General features: G+C 38.5%; 1 protein-coding gene across 1 annotated transcript; it reads left to right on the top strand.

The window, feature by feature from the left end:
* Window positions 1–3,406: 3,406 nt before the first annotated feature.
* LOC140239439 (elongation factor 1-alpha-like) lies at window positions 3,407–18,418 on the top strand. The gene is made up of 6 exons (XM_072319278.1): window positions 3,407–3,550; window positions 5,915–6,094; window positions 8,860–9,150; window positions 10,904–11,054; window positions 11,890–12,146; window positions 17,651–18,418. Exons 1-6 carry the CDS (start codon window positions 3,407–3,409, stop codon window positions 18,005–18,007), a joined length of 1,380 nt encoding a protein of 459 aa, XP_072175379.1. The 3' UTR covers window positions 18,008–18,418.
* Window positions 18,419–19,414: the final 996 nt, after the last annotated feature.

Here is a 19,414-nt window from a genome sequence, read left to right as displayed (position 1 = left end):
GGTCCGAAAATAGGGGGGGGGGGGGGGTCGTTCGTTAATCTGAAAATAAAAAGTGCGAGGAAAACACACGGTCTCTCAGGAATGCAAAACCGTTGTATTTTGTCTGAAGTTGAGTTGGGGGGGGAGGGAGGGACTGTTACAGGAGACGTGTTCGCTGTATAGTCCTTGAAGGGTCTTGGCTTGACAAAAGGAGAGCCTAGAAAGAGGAGAACCGAGGGGAGAAGCGACATACTATTATAGGGAGAATGTTAGGAAGGCCCATAGTGACAATATTGAGGGGCAGCAAAGAGCTGGAAGTTTAAGTTGTAGTCGTTGAGATCGGAGAAAAGGGCATAGAGAGAGTCGTAAAGGAGGATAAAGTGAAAATCAAGTAAAATATGGCCAGACATCCCTGGGAGGAGTAAGATGGAGTACTCTCTAAAAAAATCGAGTGAAAATATTCACTCTTAACTCTTTATGTGCCACGTTCGCACGGTAGCTGTACCGTTCTAGTTTAAATTTTTTGCGTCTGAATGCGTGCCAACTTCGCATATTCTGCTCAACAAACAAAGGCGCCAAAACCGATCGATAAATCGCTAACCCCGCGGTACAATGAAAGCGCGTTTCTCGCGCTTTAGTTCCTCTCACACACGCCTTGTATTCTATGTGATGATTGACTATCAAGCGGTGTTCCAAACTAGATTTGCGCCTAATACATTATAAGTTTGTGTCACGGTTTTATGTGCAAAAGTCATGCCTTTACAGTAATGTAGCAACTGGCCATTCAAAAGAAAAATTGAAAGTAGATTTGTCATACAATTTGTATCAAAGCAAAGTTTAGCATTCCTTTTTATCTTTGCTCACTATTATGTCCACCTTAACAGAAATTTGTAGAAGTTATAAAAATTGGAAGAGGGAACAGAATAAAAATGTGTATCTTACCGTCCTACTGGAGGGGAGGGAAATCCGGGTATCATCGTTACTGTAAGAACTGGATCTTTACGGCAAGTAAAGGGCATTAAGTTGCCACTAAATCCATAATGTGCGAGGCGCCTTAACGCCCTTATCATTCTCACCCGACGTTATGTTAATACATTGTAGTTGTAATCATTATTTACCATAGTAATGAAAGTTTTATTGCCATCAGCAATAAAGTTGGAAAACAAAGTATTGTATTGTATCACGAATTTCATTTTTTAAATTATATATCAATCAAAACTTAGCTGTCCTTATAAAATGTTCCTGACCAAAAATATGCAGTTGTTTATGAAGGCATTTCTCTTTATTTAAAAAGAAAAGGAAGAACTGGAAATGAACATTTATCGTGATTGAATTTGAGGCATTACTCCCTAAGAAATAAAAAAAAAAAGTTATATTGATGGTACTTAAGTTACTTCATTTGTTTGTTTTCTGCTGATACGGGAATACACCTTATGAAATACGTATGCTTTTTTTTTCTTTCTTCATTATCATGTAGCATAGGGTGAACAGGTTTGATGGTCAACAAAAGCAATTATCTTGCATTGATTTCACTCTTTGATTCATTCAGAGTATCTTTTTTTATCACACTTTGAATCAATATATGCTGTTAAGTTCTTGTCAATTGTAAGCAGTTGTTACATTGGTCGTAACGGGTACAGAGTTTCAGAAATATTAGAAAAGTGTCAGGAATAAGAATGTTTTCAATATCTATAGTAAGCAAATCACCGTGAGGTAGGATGATGACTTGGGCTCAAGGAAGCAGACCAAAAAGAAAAAGTATGCATAATTCCCACTCAGGTGAAATTGCTAAGCAAGCGGTATTGTAATGGATTATATTGCTACATTTTCTGAAAAGCATGTGAGCCACTATGTATTGTCATCAGCATTTTCACTGTTACTTGTTTGTTCGTTTATTTATTCGTTTATTTTTAGTTTCTCTTCTCGAGGACCACAATAAATTCCACAACTCTTTACATAGAGTTGTCGATATATGTACCTCGAGATGTGAAATTATGAAAATCATCTGGACCTCCCTTTTATACTAGTATAGTCTTGACAATTTTCACTAGCAAGGGGTAGTGTAATTGCTTTAGCTACGTTGTAAACTCTCTCCGAGAACAGAAAAATCCGAAGTGAAAATTTGCGGTAAAGTTATCCTCTGTGATATTATAATCAAGATCCGACTTTGCTAATTAAATACTGTGATGTGAGTTTCGCAGAGACATGATAGTTTTAATAAAACAAAGGGAAATGTCAACTTTTACGGGAATTACACCACATCGGCATATACATATTAGACAGTGACGGTTATAAGAAAATAGTAAAAAAATGATCTATGGAGTGTGCATAGGCCAATTCCGTCTGGAAGAAAACTTTATACCTCTGTTTTACTTTTCTTACAATCATTGGCAACCTTCAATTGATGCGATTCTCTAATATATTTGGATCAAATGAGATAGAATATAACGTTCACTATAACTATAATACAGTTTAATTTAAGCATATACAAATATTGACATAATTATCATTTAACGTATTTCTGCACATTAAAGATCGCCTCTATTACGCTTGAGATCACAACGGGAGTTATACTTTTCCTAAAGTACTAAGCGCTCAATGTATATTAAATCGGGGGACTACATAATTTTAGATTGATTGTAAAGTGCAATATCACAACGACAAACGGCGATTTTTTTTCATATATATTTTATGATCTATATAAGTTTAGATATACTCAGTTCACTCGAGTCCCGTCGATCGGCAGTCACATTATTGAACCATATCACCTGTCGTGAAATCGGTGTAGGCAATATACGGATTTCTAGCCTTGCGGAATTAATCCCATGATTGCAATACTTATGAAGAATCAATAATTAGTATTTATGTAGACTCATCGTATTTAATCGTATACCTCTCGGTAGTAAGATATCGGGAATGGCTATAAAGTGCCAACTTTCAAACACGACAGAATCACAAGAGTAATATCCCTTGGAAGGTTGTCATAACAGCAAACACAATTCTGCTGTGCACTTGCCTACTACCCCAAGATCTCTCCGAAATCGATTTTTTAAAATATATATAATATGACCGTGAAAACCCAAAATATCTACTTTTTTATATCTAATAAACTCTACCGACATCACACCAGATTTTAAGAGATATGATGTCTATTTAGTTATTCAATCCATTTGGTCACTATATGGCAATTTTCCGCTTTGGCATTTAATGAATGATGAATACATTGGACTGGACACCAAAGGGAAATATATGAATTTTAGCTCATCATATATATTTTTCCCGATTATTTGGTGTGTGTGTGTGTGTTTGTGTTTTAATAAGGAGATATCTTGTCCTAACAAAGGATAACATTCGTTTTTAATCGCAGCAAAGTGGCATTTGCAGCATCACTGGACTGTTCTGATCAACAAATCGCCGAGCAGTAAAAATGGCGAAGGAAAAAGTACATATCAACATCGTGGTGGTTGGCCATGTAGACTCCGGAAAGTCTACCACGACTGGTCACTTGATCTACAAGTGCGGAGGCATTGATAAGCGTACCATTGAGAAATTCGAGAAAGAGTCTAATGATGTAAGTCTGGCTACTCCCCGATCTCTCTGCCATGCATATCTTGACATGATGTTATTCCACAGTAATCCATATGCGAGGAATTCTCTGTCATGACATGGTTGGCCTGCTCTTATCAAGGCTATTATAGGTTTTCCCGGCCAATTTCGCACTTTTGTCAGTCCATTTGATAAAAGGTTCATTCAATTTAGCGAAAATCCTCGTCACTGCACATTCTGTCATTCAAAATTGCAACTTGTTCGTTCAATTTAGCACTTCGATCAATGAAATTCGCACATTTGCCTTTCGAATTCGTAAAACGGGCATTCAAATTGGCACGTGCTCTTCAGTCATTCAAATTCGTCAGCACTGGCGGAAAATGGTATTTCATTCATTCAATTTCGCGTATGGGCAGTCAAATTCCAAACACGTTCATTCAAATTGGCGTATGTTATTTCTATTTTGAAAAGGTGAGAACCGTGATTCATGCGTATTTAAATGTGCATTTTTGTTTCATCCACACACTGTTAAGTATATAGTAAAGGTATATTTGACCCTAAGTAACTCAAGTTTGTCGTTCTGTAACGCCCCTCTTCTTTCATACATGTTATCAGAACTATACATGCACCAGTACCATAGATCACTTCACTTTCTTATGTCCAGTCATGGCAGCACGAGCTAGATACAGGCGTATATCTCAAGAAGACAGGGAAAGAATCATAGAAGCATTTGAGGGTAATAATCTTGACAAATTGATGGCTAGAGCTGATCCAAGAACTTTATTCCTAACGATGATTAACGCAATATAGCACACACCAAATGAAAATAATGAAACATACAGATGAAAGAAATAAACACGATGTAAATTGAAACCTCCTTCTACCAACTAATGTCAAAACAAACTTAAAATTAATGTATCTGTGAATGAAATAATGCTATCGAGCATCATAAACACATACACATATTTTTAAAGTACTGTTGCAAAGGTGATATCAGAATAAAGAATGAATACGAAAATATGAAATGTTATGATGCTTGCAACAAAAAAAAAAAAAAAAAAGGAATAGAAGCATTTTACGTGTCTGCTAAATTGACTGCAGTAAATGCGAAATTGGATGCCCAAGAATGAATTCGAATGAACGAGCGCAGCGTGTACGGGATCGCGTGACTATATCATGCTAAATTGAATGAACGATTTGCGAAATGGTGCTTGTCTTACGAATTTGAACTGAAAAAGTGCTGATTCGAATGATGTAAAAGGTAATTTGAATGCTCCAAAATGAATTTGAACGAAAAGATTAAAAAATTGAAATACCGATCATGCCATCTAGGCTAAATCGTGCTAAACTGAATGCAGCAATTAGGAATTGGACTGAAAAAAGTGCGAAATTGGCCGGGAAAACCTATACATAAACACAATACATGACGGGTCCTTTGCTACCGCTTTCTGCTGGTTAATACGCTATCGTTTATTAATCTTGTTTCAATCTTTGCTTTGGCATTTCTTACCTGTTAGTCAGTCAAGGATCGTATTACTATAATAACCTTGCCAGTAGACAAATTTTGAGAAGCAGTATTAATTTTTGTCTTTGTTCGTCATGGTGGCATTCAGTGTGCGTAACTAATGTGTGTCTTATATGTAAACGGTTCTACAATTATGTATATATATATATATATATATATATATATATGAAGAATTTGTTTGCAAAAACCGATAAGTCCATATTTGCGAAGTGGAGATATTTGCGATTAAAGGTCAAGAAAAATAAAGAGAATAATAAGAAAATTTTGCTTCTTTTGACCATAACTTCAAAAATGTACCTTTATATGTAGTGACCAATATATCATTTAAAAGGTATTATTTTGTACTTTATGACAGAGACCATACTTCAAAATCTTCAAAAATAGACTTATCGGTTTTTGCAAACAAACTCTTCATATATATATATATATATATATATATATATGTATATAAATATATATACATAATATATACATTGTATATATATATATATATATATATATATATATATAATTATATATCATGACATATGAGAAGGAAAGGAGAAAACGGTGCGTAGCCGCTTTGTCACCATTGTTTCTTTGTATGTCCGCATAATTGAATTAGTTTTATTTTCATCCATTTTCCGCAACGAAACAAAGTAATCGCAGATGATTTTAGGTATTCATTTCACTGAACAAAAAGACAAATAATAGTTTAGAAATAAAGCTTATACATGCATACCGGCCAAGTACAAAGTTATATGCAGTGAAAAAACAAAGCAAAATAAACAATGAGATGTCCACTTAAAAGCATGCCTATTTACTGAGGACCACAAGGCTAGGAGTTGACGATTAGTTAGGATTCTATGCATACTTGTTTCCTAGATGGGCAAGGGATCCTTCAAGTACGCCTGGGTGTTGGACAAATTAAAGGCGGAGCGGGAACGTGGAATCACCATCGACATCGCCCTCTGGAAGTTCGAAACCGAAAAATACGTCGTCACCGTGATCGACGCCCCTGGCCATCGTGACTTCATCAAGAACATGATCACGGGAACCTCACAGGTCTTTGTCCAAGCTTTCACAAAGATTTCGAGGCAATCAATAAAGCTAAATAATCATAGTGTTTCTGGTATCCTGTATCGATAATTTCTTGAAGGGACATGAAGGTTTATATCAGTAAGATAATTGTTTAGTTTTGTGATAAAGGAGGAATTCTAATGTAGAAATAATGATCTAATCATAGAATAATCACCGCCTCTGAGAATTTCACATTATAGCGTCATAAACTGGAAAAAATATGAAATGGTATTCCTATAAACATCAACATGTAGGTTGCATCTGCTCCAAAATGAGAAAGGCGTTTTGGAAATGTTTAGAATATATTCCTCTTCTTAATTGTCTTGCCTGGTTGAGAATGAGTTATTAATTCAGGAAATTATCTAAAATTGTAATTTCACATCGTTTCTACGGAAAAGCGATATCCTTAATGATTCAAATTCGTCAAGTGTTATTGTGGACCTTTATAGGAAGGGTAAACTAGATATTTGATAACTTCTATGTGTCATTTCAATGAATAGATGTCAGTATAATATGATATAACGTTCGATGAAAAACCCTGTGTTATATATCTTTTCATTAACCATAAAGCGACGCAGATGTGAGGAGAAAACGGAGGACTTTTCAGCATAAAATCGCGCACAAAATTATGAGCGGGGAAATTTTACACAAACGAAATTGATTAGGCTGTCTCGTGCTCAGTTACTGTGCAACAGACGAATTCAAATGGCTGTCATTGACGAAAAATTCAGAATAAGAACAAAATCGAATTGCAATGTTTTGAAGTCAATCGGCTAAAAACGAAATTGAAATGAGCGGCCGCACATTCCATGCACAGTCTGTGTCCGTGAGAACAAAATTCAATGTTTAACAGATTTAATGAAATCATGGCGAAAATGAACTGGAGAACCTTAAAAAAGCAACAACACTTTACTGTAATAGATTATGTGACCGTGTATCACAAACATGTGACAAAACGAACAGAAAGTCGCACCCATTGATTTTACGTGAGGACTCAAAAAGGGTGAATTAGGTCAATCAAGTCAATCTTATGTTTTCCATATTTTCTGAAATAGCTATTCTTCTTCTACATTATTCCTAAGTCTGTGGGATCATAACATTAATGGGAAAGTGAGTTCTCAGCAATTTTTCTACAACTCTCTCTTTTTTTTTTTTTTTATTGTAGAGCAGTAAGATCAGGTATGTCTTGGAGGCCCCTCCTCATTTCTTGAATATCCTTTGCACAATCCCCACTTTCAACTCTAATAACTTTTGAATACATGATGTTACTCCTTTGAAAGTTGGCAATGATAATGGACAGAATGTTTAGAGCATGCTCAATTTCAGCCTAATCTGATAATTCCTTCACTGTTGTTGCTTCGTTGTTTTACATCTTGTTTTTTGTCCCATTCATCGCACAGCTAGCACGGTTTGGTAAAGAATAGGCCCTCAGTAGATCCCATACTTTACAGCCTCTTTTCTCAGTTCACGCTTCAGTGCGCGCTTTCTTCCCAATAGGTTAGGGGAGTCAATTTGAACGTACATGTATAGTTATACATCATTTCAAAGCTTAGAGTCTGCTCTTTCAGAATCTGACCTTAACTAAAATCCATATCAAGCAACTTTTTGTTAGTTTTGTAATGCAGGGTCACAATGTCATCTAAGACCACCCTGGTTTCCTCTCGCGACGTGAGCCACTTTAGCAAGTTACATAACTGCAATGGGATAAATGCATGTCTCTTTGTACAACCATGACAAAATACGCTACATGTGACGAAATACTCCAATGGCTTAAGAGAAAGGGTGTATCAGAAAGTGGACATGATTGTGTACTGTATTCTACCGACTGTGCCTTGGGAATATTCCGCCACATAAATAATAGCCCTGCCAATTTCACATCCAGGCTTTAGTCCATCATTGGTTCCCCAAAAGGTTAAGTGCACTTTTCTAGAAAAATCTGCGCTTCGCTAGATCAAGTAGATGTTCGGATACGAGTTGATATAAAGCGAAGGTTACAAAAAGAAATTCTCAGGGTGGAAAATAAACAAATTGAAAAAAAAAAAAACCCTCACGTGGTAACATCTATGGGGCACCGTATTAACCATGCTCACAATTTCTCGGTGTTAACATAAACGATTCGGTAATCAGCGTATTGATATTTTTGTTAAACACGCTTAAAAATTTTGAAGGTTGACGTATCATTTCGTTAATTTGATCTAACAAAATCGTACTGCTCTGTCAGGAATGTTCAACGGTATTGAACAAACATAGCAATATGAAACGGTGCTGGTTCTTGTAATGTGCAATGAATATCGAATAAGTTACCACATAATACCCTTGTGCATGAAAAGAGCCACTTATGCATGCCTGTGGGAGCAGCCATACTTGACTCTATGCAGTGTAAACCTTTCCAAACGTATTGAAATAACGATCTCTCCTTGTCATCCAACCAAGTAATGTGCCACGCACCCGTCTTTGAAAGACTTACGGGCATTTGTACATTCTTTCGTTTGGTATGCAAGTACATAATACAATATAGCTAGATGGGTATAGGTGATAGGAGCAAAAAGAAAAGAAAAAATCATGCCACACAGGAAGGCCCAGGTAAAATTCCTGTGAGCTGTGATTGTTGTTATGACAAACCGCAACAAGAACCGGCCCTTTATCCTTTATAAAAACGCAAAATCAAAAGCAAAAACCCACTTGATTGCAGAGTGTTATTGTTTATATCGATATTAAAGTATTAACTATTTATTGCCTCGTGGTTTCAGGCTGATTGCGCAGTCTTGATGATTTCCGCGGCTAAGGGAGAGTTCGAAACTGGTATCTCTAAGGAGGGTCAAACCAGGGAGCACGCCCTCTTGTGCTACACTCTTGGCGTGAAGCAGCTCATCGTCTGCGTCAACAAGATGGACTCGGCAGAATACAGCGAAAAGCGCTTCCAAGAAATCGTCAAGGAGGTGTCAGCTTACACCAAGAAGGTCGGCTTCAGTGTAAAGGGCATCGGCTTCGTTCCGGTATCTGGCTGGAAAGGGGACAACATTCTCGACCCATCCGAAAATGTAATCTGCGAAATGATTTTTATGAAATAATAGTAATGTTAGTGTCTGAGAGTCATCCAAAATTTCATGCCTTCATGTTTGGAATGAGTTTTTTATCTCTTTAATGAGATTGCAATGAAAATTTACAGAATGATGTAGGAGAGTCATTGGTAGATAATGAAATGTCACTGTGGTGAGATCATAAACCCCCGAAGTCCTCTGGGAGTGGGAGTGCAGTTAGGAGTTTGTATAGTCAGTGGTAGCTTGTTTAGGTGCAGCTGAGGAATGCCTATAATGTATTAAATTTGCTATGCTTTGGTTTTGTCTCGAAGTAGGGCTTGGAAATGCAGCTAGCAGAATGCCATAGGTCACCTCGAGAAGTGACATCACTTAAAGGAGCATTCCAAGTTTAAAATTTCACATCATGTAGTACAGATTGTACATATAAATCGACGGGTCCATCATGTATCTCCATTAGACATGCGGAATTTAGTGTGATTCCTGAGCAGCGAAACCACTACTCTGAAAAAATCTTCACAAACGATACACTGAACAATTTTGATGACACAGAAATGAAGCAGTGTCATTCCATTCATCAAATCAAATCAAATCAAATCATTACAATACCGCTTGCTTAACAAGTTCACCTGTGTAGAATATTTGCACGCCTTCTTCGTTTGTTCTATACTTCCTTGGGCCCCAACTCACGCATTGTTATGGTCAGGCTACCATGTCATTATGCTTGTTCATTGCAGTTTGGATGACATTTTAAAGAAGACCTCCGAATGATTTTCGGACTTTAACATTTGAACAATTACAACTTAGTTACAATGAGTTCAGAGTTTCAGAATTTATAGTAATTGGGATGAGGAATAAGAATGTTTTTCAAATTTTGTAACAAATTGCAATGAACAAGAATTATGACATGGCAGCCTCTCGAGATTGTGTGAGTTGGGGCTCAAGGGAGCAGAACAAAAGAAGGCGTGCATAAATATCACAAAGGTGAATTGTATTAACTGGCAAGCGGTATTATAATGGAATTACATTGCTACATTTCTGAAATATGTGAGGCTTCAATGCCATCAACACTGTTTAGTGTAATTAGTCAAAGATTTTTTAGAGTATTGGTTTCTCTGCTCAAAAACCACAATAAATTCCACAAATCTAGACATGTATGTTATGTTTGATGATAAAAGTGAACCTGAGAAAAGAGTTCCTTCATGGGCCGACAATAATGTATGTCGGTAACAAAGGAGAAATCTCACCAACTAAGCTTGGATCGAGATGGTAAGGAGGTAAATGCAACAGAAGAGTGGCGTGCAAGAGATTTTTACGTCACAAAGGCAAAGTTGTAGTAAACAAACAAACAAACAAACAAACAAACAAACAAAAACAAAAACAACCGGTCCTACATTTTATTCGGAATAAATCGTGAAAAAAAAAACCCGACGGCAGGATTATCGTATTTTTCTTTTGAAACGCTTTCGAAAGGTATAAATATATCGCACAGGCCCACGCAGTTTTGCTATATCTAGCAAAGAGGCTTATGCCACCTCTACTTTTTTTAATGTCCCATAAGGCATGTTATTTCACCATATACGTTTTTTTTTTTTTCATTCTTTGGACTGTTTGCTTATTTTCCGTTACGTCAGGTTGAAATACTAAGAATATACACATGTTAACATCAGATTGATTGCCTACCTGTATTTCGACGTAACATGTTAAGGCAAGCAGTCTACTTCACAGACATTAATGTCCGTGTACATCTATACAGATGCCATGGTACAAGGGATGGACCACTGATCGTGGTGGGGTCACTGCTTCCGGAAAAACTCTGTATGAGTGTCTAGATGCCATCATACCACCAGAACGGCCCGTGAAAAAACCACTCCGCCTTCCTCTCCAGGATGTTTACAAGATTGCCGGTACGTCGTTGAGCTGTCGGAAACTTCTCCGGCATAATATCCTGTGTATAGTTTCTTCTGTCGTAATAATGACATAAGGCAGTATGTATTATGCGTATTTGTGTGTGCGTGTTTTTATGTTCATGAAGGTTTTATATTATGTTGTTTACAACTGTATTTATTCATTTATGTATTTATTTATTTATTTGCTTATTTATTTATTCAGTCAGTCAGTCATTCAGTTATTTATTCAAGCTACATTATCTATTCGATAGTCTCCCAATGCAATTAGGCAGCACTTCCAGCTTCCCAACTGTTCTACAAAGTGTCCCCGAGTATGAATAAAACAGCTTCGGAGAGCATATCATTACAAGGATAAATCACAAAAAAAAGTGCAAAAGAATGCTTGAAAATTGAAAAAAAAATAAAACATATACTGCAAAAAACGTTTTAAGAGTGAACTGTTTCAATAAGCAATAATTTTATAAACAACAATAATCGTATCAATAGTAATAATGATAATAATGATAACAACGATGACAAAGTCATATTTACAGAATTGCCTCTTCCATGTTTTATGCTGTGACATATCAATTCGTATATAATTTGCATAATGATATGTTTAGGGTATGCACCTTCACACACTGTCTGTTTAGTATTCAAACTTTTTGCCAGTGTTTTCAAAAATTTAAACTTTTTGCCAGTATTTAAAAAAAAGAAAATGTTTTTGAATCTATTTCTGCGAAATTTCATTTTCGTATGTTTTTTATCAGTGATGAAAGAATAAGGAAATAGATGAATGATGAAATTAGTGAATCTAAAGGATACGAAATGCACCTTTCCTTAAATATGACAGGTATTGGCACGGTTCCTGTAGGTCGAGTTGAGACTGGCAAACTAAAGCCGGGCGTCGTTGTCACATTTGCCCCGAGTTATATAACCACCGAGGTGAAATCTGTTGAAATGCACCACGAATCTCTCACCGAAGCTGTTCCTGGTGACAATGTTGGGTTTAACGTCAAGAATGTGTCTATCAAAGAATTGAAACGTGGCTACGTAGCTGGCGATTCGAAGAACAACCCTCCCAAATGCGCCAAGTCCTTCAACGCACAGGCAAGTTTGTAGGCCTTTGTCAAGACGCTCTCGCTGTAACGGGCGAGCGAAGCGAACCCTGCCGAGCGCGACAAGGCGAGCTGGGCTCTCTTCGCCATACAGCGAGAGGGCCTTCTCTTCATCTAAGTCAAATAACCCATATGAAATACTTTTATTCTTTGTACTCATGCAAATGCAAATCTATAGTTATCACGATAATAATTTTAAACAATGCAATTACAAAATTCTGTTCCATCTACCAGTCCTGTGTGTTATAGTGACTGGTGTCTAAAGCTATGCACTTGTTATAAGTTTTTGGACACAATTAAAACTTGTCCTTTGAATGAAAACTGATCAATTCAAAATAATTATTATTATCTTTTGGAATGAACGATCATCGCCTTCGTACTGACCAGTAACCACGTCATTTCATGCTTGTTCAAAGTGATTAGTTAGAATGAGAAAAAAGTAGCAGCAACTTTTAAATGCCAGTGTCATCGCTATTGTAAGTTATAAAACGCAAGCATAATTACTATGCTGGGCTTCATACAGCTGTACTTCTTTATTTTTATGAATTAATTCTTTATACATTTATATACAACGGCGTAAATCCGTACTGAGGAGTGGGGAGGGGGGGGGGGAATGATCGGATAGTCACCATCACCACGATTACAAGCCCATAAGCGGACCGGCGCAGCCTTGGTGTGTGTGTGTGTGTGTGTGTGTGTGGGGGGGGGGGGGGCTTGGTGAAGCTTGGTCCCCCCCCCCCACATACACACACACTTTTTTTTTTTTTTTGTCAGCCGACTTCCGGTGGAAAATCAGACCTTAAAGAACGAAGACTTTTTTTTGAAATACCTGTGCGAGGGAGCGGTGCATGTTTTTGCGCGTTTTGCCGACTTGAAACAGTCCCACTTGTTTAAGGTAAAGCAATATATTTTGATGTCGATTATTATTTAACAATTTGGCTATAAAATGGCATCATATAAATAAACTTCTTGTATTAATTCTTACACTGAATATCATGAACGCGACCTAACCCAAGCGAGGGAGGGGGGGGGGGGGGGAGAGGGCGAGGGTGTGGGAGGGGGATGTTCCCCCTCCTACGGTGAAAACTTTTTGCATTTTGATGTTGTAAATGGTGGCGCACGGGAGTGCAACTGCTGGCAATTATTGGCAGCAACATCAGGAGAATGGCATAACGATTAAATGAGAGCGAGTGGAGCGAGCGAGCTTGAAAATTTTGACATTTTACAGTCCAAAAACTGCGGTTTGTAGCTACATCTTTTCGTTTTGAAATTTGAGGAGGGGAGAGGCGCACCGGGCGCAACTGCTGGCAATTACTGACAGCAACATCAGGAGAATTGCATAACGAATAGATGCGAACGAGCGAAGCGAGCGAGCTTGAAAACTTTGACATTTTACATTCCCAAAACTGCCGTTTGTAGCTATATTTTTTCGCTTTGGAAATTAAGGGGGGGGGGGGGCGCACTGGGCGCAACTGCCGACAATTACTGGCAGCAACATCAGGAGAATAGCATAACGATGAGATGCGAGCGAGCGAAGCAAGCGAGCTTGAAAATTTTGACATTTTACAGTCCAAAAACTGCCGTTTGTAACTACATATATTTTTGCTTTGGAAATTAAGGGGGGGGGGGGACGCACAGGGCCTAACTGCTGACAATTACTGGCAGCAACATCAGGAGAATGGTATAACGATTAAAATCAAATGCGAGCGAGCGAAGCGAGCTAGTTTGAAAATTTGACATTTTACAGGACCAAAACTGCCGTTTGTATATACAGTGTAGCTATGATTATGTTTTCGCTGTAGAAATTAAGAGGGGGGCGCACTGGGCGCAACTGCTGGCAATTACTGGCAGCAACATCAGGAGAATGGCATAACGATTAAATGCGAGCGAGCGTGAAAATTTTGACATTTTACAGTCCAAAAACTGTCGTTTGTAGCTATAATTTTCGCTTTGGAATTAAAGGGGGGGGGGGGCGCACCGGGCGTGACTGCTGGCAATTATACCGGCGGGAACATCAGGAGAATGGCATAGCGATTAAATGCGAGCGAGCGGAGCGAGCGAGCTTGAAAATTTTGACATTTTACAGTCAAAAAACTGCCGTTCGTAGCTACACTTTTTCGCTTTTTAAATTAAGGGGGGCGCACCGGGCGCAGCTGCTGGCAATTCCTGGCAGCAACATTAGGAGAATGGCATAACGATTAAATGCGAGCGAGCGGAGCGAGCGAACTTGACAATTTTGACATTTTACAGTCCAAAAAACTGCCGTTTGTAGCCATTTGTTTTTTTGCTTTGGAAATTAAGAGGGGGGGGGGGGGGGCCCGGTGCGCCCCCTGGATCCGCCACTGGTAGTCAAGGGTGTCGGTTTATGTTCATAATTGGGCGAGGTATATGACCAGCGAGGGGGCGTCGCAAAGTGACCAAGCGGCGAAGCTGGGGAAGGATGTCCAAAATCTGCACTTTAGAACATCCCCTAATTGTTTGTGTTTGTTTGTGTGTGTGTTTTATATACATCAAAAAGGTAGGAAATAGCCCAAGTCAAGTCTTATTATTGGCAATGCAAGGCATTTTGATATAGAGTAGTATGTGAAGCAACACCGCAAAATCGATGATCTAGCTTTGATATTAATATTACAATGAAGCGTAAGGTACAAAGGTGTACATTCTACATCGAGACTTTGCGCAACATTGCAGCGACTCTTTTGACACTGCGCACATCCTGATTATATTCCGAATGCCAACCAGGAATTAGGCTGAATCACAATCTTTTGTCGGCTCCAGGCTTTTTGAACAATGTTTCACACTATATACCTCTTTAATTATGGTTAAAAGAAATCTTAGAAAAATATCTTATTTCTTGATCACCCTTTCATGTCGATTTCAAAAACAGTTTACTATTAACTCTTGAATTACCATTTAGGTATGTTTTTTTTTAACCGGTGGATGAGGGAGGGGGGTGGGGAGGATGGGGTCACGTGCTCCCCCCCCCTCCGTAGTTACGCCACTGGATAATGATATATTAGGGAAGTCGTCAATCTCAAAAGTGTACAAAGGGATCCAGTAGCGCAAGTAGCGGAGCTTTTGCATGTTTATGATTGCAATTCAACGATTTGGTGCATAGTTCTGGCGGTATTTGGACAATTTTCCATAAAGACAGTTCGACATTTGTCCTCATCTCGGGAATTAGTTGTAAGACAATATTAATGATTTGTCGGCCCCAACACTACCGTAGGGGCGGGGCAAATGCCCCTTTGCTCCCCCCCCCCCCGATAGATTCCATCCCTGGGTATGTCCATAGATGTATCCTGACTGAGTCATCAGAGTCACCATTGTTTCAGGAATGATTCAGGAAATGGAGGGGGTATCAATTATGGCGATATAGTTTTTGTTATGGTTTGTTCGTTTTCGTACGTAATGTGTAGTTGCTCACGTCATAGCACGTTTACATGTAGGCCTATACTATTCAACGTTGTCAACGTCTAGATCATACCTTATGTAGATATTACTTTCTTCGCGAGCGAGCGCTTGAGAAAGTATACATTATCCTATATACAAGAATACCGTTCAGCTCTGTTACCTGTCTGAAGGCTGGCGTACGAACGTCATGCAATATGCCAAAATTGATACAATCACATTTCTGCTTCCTCCATTTTTTCCTCAGATTTGAGGGGGGATGATTGTACAGGCCATCTCCCCTCCTCCATTTCGGGGGGGGGGGGGGAATTCATTCCCCCCACCCCCCGAGATTTATTATGGTTAAAAGAGATTTTAGAAAAAGAAAGTTTATCTTTATTTTCATGATCACCCTTTCATGTCGATTTCAAAAGCACTTTACTAACCCTTGAATTACCATTTTAGTAATTTTTTTTTTTTTTTTTTTTTTTTTTTTTTACCAGCGGATTGGGGGGGGGGGGGGGGCACGTGCCCCTATTTTCAGAATTGTCCCCAATACTTTTATGGGGGAACCATCCCCTCCCCCTCCATCAACGTCTCTGCATATGAGGGAGCTTTAAGTGAAAGATCTGCTGCACACTCTTTGATAAAATTTAATGAAATACGTCAATCTCGTCAATCTCGTCAATGATAAAATTTAATGAAATACGTCAATCTCGTCAATAATCAAATACGTCAATTTAATGAAATACGTCAAGTGTGCAAAGTCTATCGAAAGGAAACCGGTAGCGGAGCTTTTGCATATTTCTCATTGCAATTCAACGATCCGGTGCATAGTTCTGGTGGTATAGTTGGTCAATTTTCGATGAAGAAAGTCCGAGATTTGTCCTCATCTTGGGAATTGCTTGGGGGACAAATGATTTGTCCGCCCCCAACATTTCCGTAGGGGCGGGGCAAATGCCCTTTTGCCCCCCGAGATAGATTCGACGCCCCTGATCATCCCTGGGTATGCCCATAGATGTATCAGAGTCATCATTGTTTCGTGAATGATTCAGGAAAATGGCGGAATAGCTTTTGTTATTGTTTGTTTGTTTTCGTACATAATTTGGAGATGGTCCCGAGTTGCTCGCGTCATAGCATGTTTACACGTAAGCCTATGCTATCTGACGTTGTCAACGTCTGGACCATACCTTATGTCGATATTACTTTCTTCGCGAGCGAGCGAAGCGAGCGAGCGCTTGAGAAAATTATTTACGATCCTACAAGATATAGAATACTGTTCAGCTCTGTTACCTGTCTGAAGGTGGGCGTACGAACGTCATGCAATATGCAAAAATTGATACAATCACATTTCTGCTTCCTCCATTTTTTTTCAAATTTCAGGGGGGGGGGGGATGATTGTACAGGCCACCCCCCTCCTCCATTTCGGGGGGGGGGGGGGATATATCCGCCCATCCCCCCCCCCGGATTTACGCCCATGTCTATATATCATTTCAACAAGGTATGATTACAACATTACGTTTTTCGTTGGTAGCCCATTCTGGCACCTTAAATGTCTAAATTTGAAACTTTGGTAACCCTTCCCCTCACGGCTGATGCCGAGCCCTGTTATAGTGTTCGTCATAGTGTTCGTCAAACATTCTCATTAGATAGGAAAAATGTTTGACAAGTTTTAATAGTGGTATCATGATTTGTCTTTGCTCTTGTACGATTTGACCCTCAATCATGCGATCTGCCCATTATGTAATGTCTTTTTTAAAAGACAGTTCTCTCACCCGAAACTTAAATTCCAGTCTGAGGATTCTCAGCCTTAACTATATGGTTTACAACAAAGCTTCTCATGACGCATGGGTCCATAAGTTCCCTTTGTTATGATCATCTATAAAGTTATAAACTATGTGAATGCCGGATTCCTATATTTAGGGCTACCTCGAACTACTGTATTGTCTACTTTCTTCATGGAAACAACAACATAGAAAGGTTTTAAAACAACGAAAGCAACATTTCGCTGCCTCTTCAGTGTTCAATTTCAGAACTTGATTCACTTAAAAACCACTGCCATCACTGACATCGCCACCAATTTATCTTTTGCACTTATGCACACAGGTCATTATCATGAATCATCCTGGTGAGATCCACGCCGGCTACTCTCCGGTACTCGACTGCCACACCGCCCACATCGCCTGCAAGTTTGATACTCTACTGGAAAAGATTGACCGTCGGTCGGGAAAGAAATTAGAGGACAACCCAAAGATGGTCAAGAGTGGTGATGCCTCCATAATCAAACTCGTGCCCTCGAAGCCGATGTGCGTGGAGACCTTCTCTGAGTTTCCGCCGCTGGGACGTTTCGCCGTCCGCGACATGAAGCAGACTGTAGCCGTTGGCGTGATCAAGTCTGTGGAAAAGGACGACGGCTCTGGTGGAAAAGTCACTAAATCTGCTCAAAAGGCTCAGAAGAAGTAACATTTTGATAAAAGCGTTTAACCTCTAAGCCTTACCAAATCACAAGAGAGATCTCTCATCTCTCAGGTGGTAATGAAACATTATTTTTGTGCTTATGATTTTTTTGAAATAGAACACCAGAAGGATCACAATTTTTAGAATAGTTTTTGAAGTTAAACTACGCGTACACGAGAACAGAAATGCGTCGGTACACGGGATGGCGATAATATGATTCTTAAAAGTACCCAAACAAAACCCAATTGTTGATTTGAGATTACAAATACAGTTCATATTTCTCTAGATTTCCTAATGTCAACAATGAATGTAATTCATATCAAATTATGTAGTTCTTTCCCAGGCAAATCGCGACTTTTCGTTATTCTTCTTGTCAGGAATATTAATTGTAACTTTCCTCCTGATACCATATCCCTCTCTAAAAAAAATCGAGTGAAATATTCACTCTTAAAAGACTGAATACAAAATAGAGTGAATTTAGAGTGAAATTGGAGTGAATTTTTAGTGAAAATGTTCATTTTCACTCGTTTTAGAGTGACCTCAGGGATCATTCCGAAATCTTCGAGAGATCCCTGAGGTCACTCGAAAAAGAGTGAAAAATGAACATTATCACTCCAAATTTACTCCAATTTCACTCTAAATTCACTGATTTTTGTATTCACTCTTTTAAGAGTGAATATTTTCACTCGATTTTATTTAGAGAGATAGAAGATTTCAAATATTTCTAAAGAAGTCTTGATCCTTCAAAATATTCTTTAAACGGTAATTTTTTTTTTTTCACAAAGATGTCCATTTCAGTGTGCTGATCAAAAGAAAAGACCATAGTTGATTTACCTAGTATGTGTGTCATGCATGTCGAACATGTAAAGTAATGAGAAGTCAAATCACACAGCGTTTGCGTATTGGAGAGAATGATTCAAATTACTTTGACATATATGCTGATCTATTCAACATGATTTAATTTAACCTTAACCCAGAGACAAAATACACGTACTTGTATACGACCCGTCGTGCACCAAATAAATGAATGAAACTGGCTATAAACGTGTTTCCTGCTGGTGTTTTTCTATGGAGTAAATGTAATGTAACATGCAAAGATAAAACTACAATATCTACGTTTAACCCATAAGTCTTGGAAAACATTTTTTTTTTTTTTTTTTTCAGGTAGAGGTGGTTTTGTGCCGTATTTTCTTTCATAATTCACTATCCATTGCATTGTGTTTCACAGGACTGACTTAAGATTCTCTTTTCTAGTGCCTTTTGTGAGACCTTTAAGTCGAGTAATATTCTTTACAAGCATGAATGATGCCCTTTTAGCCTTCTCTGTCCTCCATTTGTTCTTAATGATGACTGAGATTTATTTTTCATTTCCAAAGCAAAAGTCAGTAGGTACTTGATTACAGATTATGCAAT

The sequence above is a fragment of the Diadema setosum genome, chromosome 16, assembly GCF_964275005.1.
Source record: "Diadema setosum chromosome 16, eeDiaSeto1, whole genome shotgun sequence".
Lineage (NCBI taxonomy): Eukaryota > Metazoa > Echinodermata > Echinoidea > Diadematoida > Diadematidae > Diadema > Diadema setosum.
This window is presented reverse-complemented; position numbering and strand designations above follow the sequence as displayed.